At 59.8% G+C, this 3,744-nt stretch overlaps 1 protein-coding gene across 1 annotated transcript; it reads left to right on the forward strand.

Moving 5' to 3' along the window:
• The first annotated feature begins 479 nt into the window (after window positions 1-479).
• On the forward strand, window positions 480-1,949 carry PTF1A (pancreas associated transcription factor 1a). The gene is made up of 2 exons (XM_058532867.1): window positions 480-1,260; window positions 1,651-1,949. The coding sequence occupies exons 1-2, from the start codon at window positions 480-482 to the stop codon at window positions 1,851-1,853; spliced, it is 984 nt and encodes a 327-aa protein (XP_058388850.1). The 3' UTR covers window positions 1,854-1,949.
• Window positions 1,950-3,744: the final 1,795 nt, after the last annotated feature.

A 3,744-nucleotide genomic window follows, 5' to 3' on the forward strand; every position in this document is an offset into this window, starting at 1 on the left:
GGTACAGGAGGGTCGCCAGAGGAGCGGGCAGGGAGGGGCAGGAGGAGCCCCAGGCCGCCCAGGCCCCGCCTCTTCTTCGCCCCGGGAGCTCCCACAGGGAGGAAACCCTCCCTGGTCCCCGCGCTGCCGGCCGGGCCTCCCTGCCCCCTCCCCGCCGGCACCCCGCACTCGGTGATTGGCTGGCGCCGCGGGTCCCTGGCACGCGCCTGTGGATGTAGTTATAAGAATCCTCGCGTGCCGGCCCTCAGCTTCAGCAAGTCGGCCACAGCCCTCCCCAGCGCAGCGCGAGCGCTGGCCAGAGCGCAGCGGCCGCGGGCACTCCAGGGAGGCCCGGGGGCGGGAAGCAGGCGGGCCGTCCTCACTGCCTCCCGCGCCAGATCCGGGAGGGCGGGGGCTGCCAGGCAAGCAAGAACAGCAACATCCAACTCACAGAGAATCACCTTAGGCCAGCCGTCCCTCGGCCCGCGGCGGCGCAGAGCATGGACGCGGTGTTGCTAGAGCACTTCCCTGGGGGCCTGGACGCCTTCCCGTCTCCTTACTTTGACGAGGAGGACTTCTTCACCGACCAGTCCTCTCGGGACCCTCTGGAGGATGGCGATGAACTGCTGGCGGACGAGCAGGCCGAGGTGGAGTTCCTCAGCCACCAGCTGCACGAGTACTGCTACCGCGACGGGGCGTGCCTGTTGCTGCAGCCCGCGCCCTCGGCGGCGCCGCACGCGCTCGCCCCGCCGCCCTCGGGGGGCCCCGGCGAGCCGGAGGACGGCGGCGGCGGCTACTGCTGCGAGGCGGGGGCGCCCCCCCGCGGCTTCCCCTACTCGCCCGGCTCTCCGCCCTCGTGCCTGGCCTACCCGTGCGCCGGGGCGGCCGTGCTGTCCCCGGAGGCCCGGCTGCGCGGCCTGAGCGGGGCGGCGGCGGCGGCGGCGCGGCGGCGGCGGCGGGTGCGCTCCGAGGCCGAGCTGCAGCAGCTGCGCCAGGCGGCCAACGTGCGCGAGCGGCGGCGCATGCAGTCCATCAACGACGCCTTCGAGGGGCTGCGCTCGCACATCCCCACGCTGCCCTACGAGAAGCGCCTCTCCAAGGTGGACACGCTGCGCCTGGCCATCGGCTACATCAACTTCCTCAGCGAGCTCGTGCAGGCCGACCTGCCCTTGCGCGGCGGCGGCGCGGGCGGCGGCGGGGGGCCGGGCGGCGGCGGGCGCCTGGGCGGGGACAGCCCGGGCAGCCAGGCCCAGAAGGTCATCATCTGCCATCGGGGCACCCGTAAGTGCGTCCGCATCCCAGCTCAGGGAGACGGGGACGGGCATGGGAAGGGCCCGGAGGGGCTGGGCGAACAGTCCGACAAGCCGACTGACGGACAGACAGATGGTCCCTGGGCACCGGCGATCTTGAGCGCGAGCTGGCGTTTCTCAGGTTTTTTCCACCACTTTGACCGCGGCTCGGAGGGCGCGCGTCCCCGACAGTCTTGCAGCTCCTGGGATTCCGGGGAGGGGGCGCTGGGGGCTTGAGAGGTGGAGGAAGAGGGTTGTTCTAATGTAACCTACGACGCCTGTTCTGTCCAGGCGCCCAAGAGGGGATCCTAAAGGACCGGAGGGCATGGCCGGGAGTAGAGTTGGACGTTCACAATCTTGTTTTCTCTTCTCACCTCCTCAGGGTCCCCCTCCCCCAGCGACCCGGATTACGGCCTCCCTCCTCTTGCAGGACACTCTCTCTCTTGGACTGATGAAAAACAACTCAAGGAACAAAATATTATCCGAACAGCCAAAGTGTGGACCCCAGAGGACCCCAGAAAACTCAACAGCAAATCTTCCTTCAACAACATAGAAAACGAACCGCCCTTTGAGTTTCTGTCCTGAGAAGCCCAGACCCGCCCAAGGATCTGATTGTGTCTGTGCATATTGTACATGTAAATATCTATAATGTAAATGTAACTTAAGAATCGCATTGTTCTAATGGCAATCAATTGTTTGTTATTTATCTATTTATTATCCTGTCGAGTTAATGAAATACATGATCTCTTTTTAAATATATAATTTATATAATTTATCCTGATTTTCTGAAAATATGCAATAGCCTATGATTCCCCCAGCACCTTCGGCAGAACTCTGCGTTGTTGGAAGAACTCTGGCCGGAAAACTTCACGCTAATTTATTGCCAGATATGGTTTATTTCTAAGTGATGTTAATAAATACTATTTACACCTTTTTCTAAAAGTTATTTGTTTAATACATGATGGGGGGTGGCTATATCTTTAAAAAGAAGAATTAACTTACTTTGTAAAAAAATAACTGAACTAGAGACTCAAAACGTAGCTATCCAGTAAGAACCACATTTTAGTTAAATTTAGCTGAAAGGGAGTGGGTTAGAGGTTAGGCCTCAGCTCTCTAAGAGCCTTCATCCGCCATCGATGCCCTAAATAGTAACTTTCGCCTGTATTTTTAGTCTACTCTCCAAACACCCTATGAGGCAAATAGGTCATGGAGTATTTATTATTCCCATTTTTCAGAGGGAAAAGCTAAAGGCTCAGAGACGATGTTTGACTTACCCAAGGTCAACCACACTCTGCTTAATTATAAAGGGAACGCGCTGTGTCCGGTGGCAACAGGGAGCTAGTTTCCGGGCTGGCAATGGGAAGGGGCCTTTCTGCTTCCACGGCCTGGGGCCCTGTGACTCATCCCCTCTACAGTTACGGCATCAGGTACAAGGAACTCAGATGTACCTCTCTCAAGAGACAAGGCAGGCGACAGTGCTGAGGCCGGGAGACCCCTCGGATGCCTCCTAGCAACACCGAGGGTCTTTTAGGTAAGGTGAGAAGGGCTCTCTGCCTCTTCTGCAACTGGGTTAGTTCTAAAACTGACTTCGTTTGGTCTCCGACAGAATCTTGTCCTCCTTGGCAAGTAGCCTGGGGAGAAGGCGAGCCTCGGGCGGAGGGCGCAGGGCCGCCCCCTAGCGAAGGGGAGAGGCGCGAGGGCGCGGCCGGGAAAGCCCAAGAAGCCGGGCCTCGGGCTAGTTTCCTCCCTTGCTACTCGGCGCCTCCCTGACCCTCCGGGCGCCCCCAGTTGTGGGCGGGAGCAGGGGCGCGCAGGCTGAGTACGGGGTCGGCGCGCGCTCGGACACTGGGGCCGCGGAAGCGGAGGCGCGGTGAGGGCCGCGCGCTCGAGGCGCGCACCTCCTGGTGGAACCGCTGACCACGCGCCGCGCAGGCCCAGTCCAGGCGAAGTGCCGCTGCGCCGCCCGGCAGCGGGCTGGGCAGCCTACGTACAATCACCAATCTCCCCTGGTACCCACGGCCTTGCCGAAGGACAATATGTCGGCAGCATGCTAATTGCTTTAACCTAGTTTCAGACCCACCGAGGGGTGCCCTGCGCGCTGCGGGTGCCATGGACGTCGTCCAAGAGCAATTAAAGTGAGGCCGAGAGCCCGACCCCGCAGCACGGCCTGGCCAGACACGCGGAAATTCTGGGTCGCGAAGCTCCCAGAAGGCTCTTGGCCATGGACCCTCTCACCCCTTTCAGCCTTCGCAGCCTCTCCCATCTCTCGTCCTAAAAGATGGAGCTTTCACACTGGGGACAGAATTTGAGAAGGAGAGAAAATAATTCAATTTTGTCCTGTATTAGGGCCTCATTAAACACGAAAGTTGCTTTTGCACAAATGCTTCCATCAGGCATGTAATCTCATTACACTCATTAGAAAGTCAAATGGTAGGCAGACTTCAACTTAATGATAAGTTCTGTAAATATTGTACCG

The sequence above is a fragment of the Diceros bicornis genome, chromosome 36 (genome assembly GCF_020826845.1).
Source record: "Diceros bicornis minor isolate mBicDic1 chromosome 36, mDicBic1.mat.cur, whole genome shotgun sequence".
In the NCBI taxonomy this organism is placed as follows: Eukaryota; Metazoa; Chordata; class Mammalia; order Perissodactyla; family Rhinocerotidae; genus Diceros; species Diceros bicornis.

Excerpts from the sequence above, each read along its gene's own strand:
- PTF1A (XM_058532867.1), top strand. The coding sequence starts at position 480 with ATGGACGCGGTGTTGCTAGAGCACTTCCCTGGGGGCCTGGACGCCTTC. Across the intron at positions 1,261-1,650 it reads CATCTGCCATCGGGGCACCC|GGTCCCCCTCCCCCAGCGAC; the intron begins GTAAGTGCGTCC and ends TCACCTCCTCAG.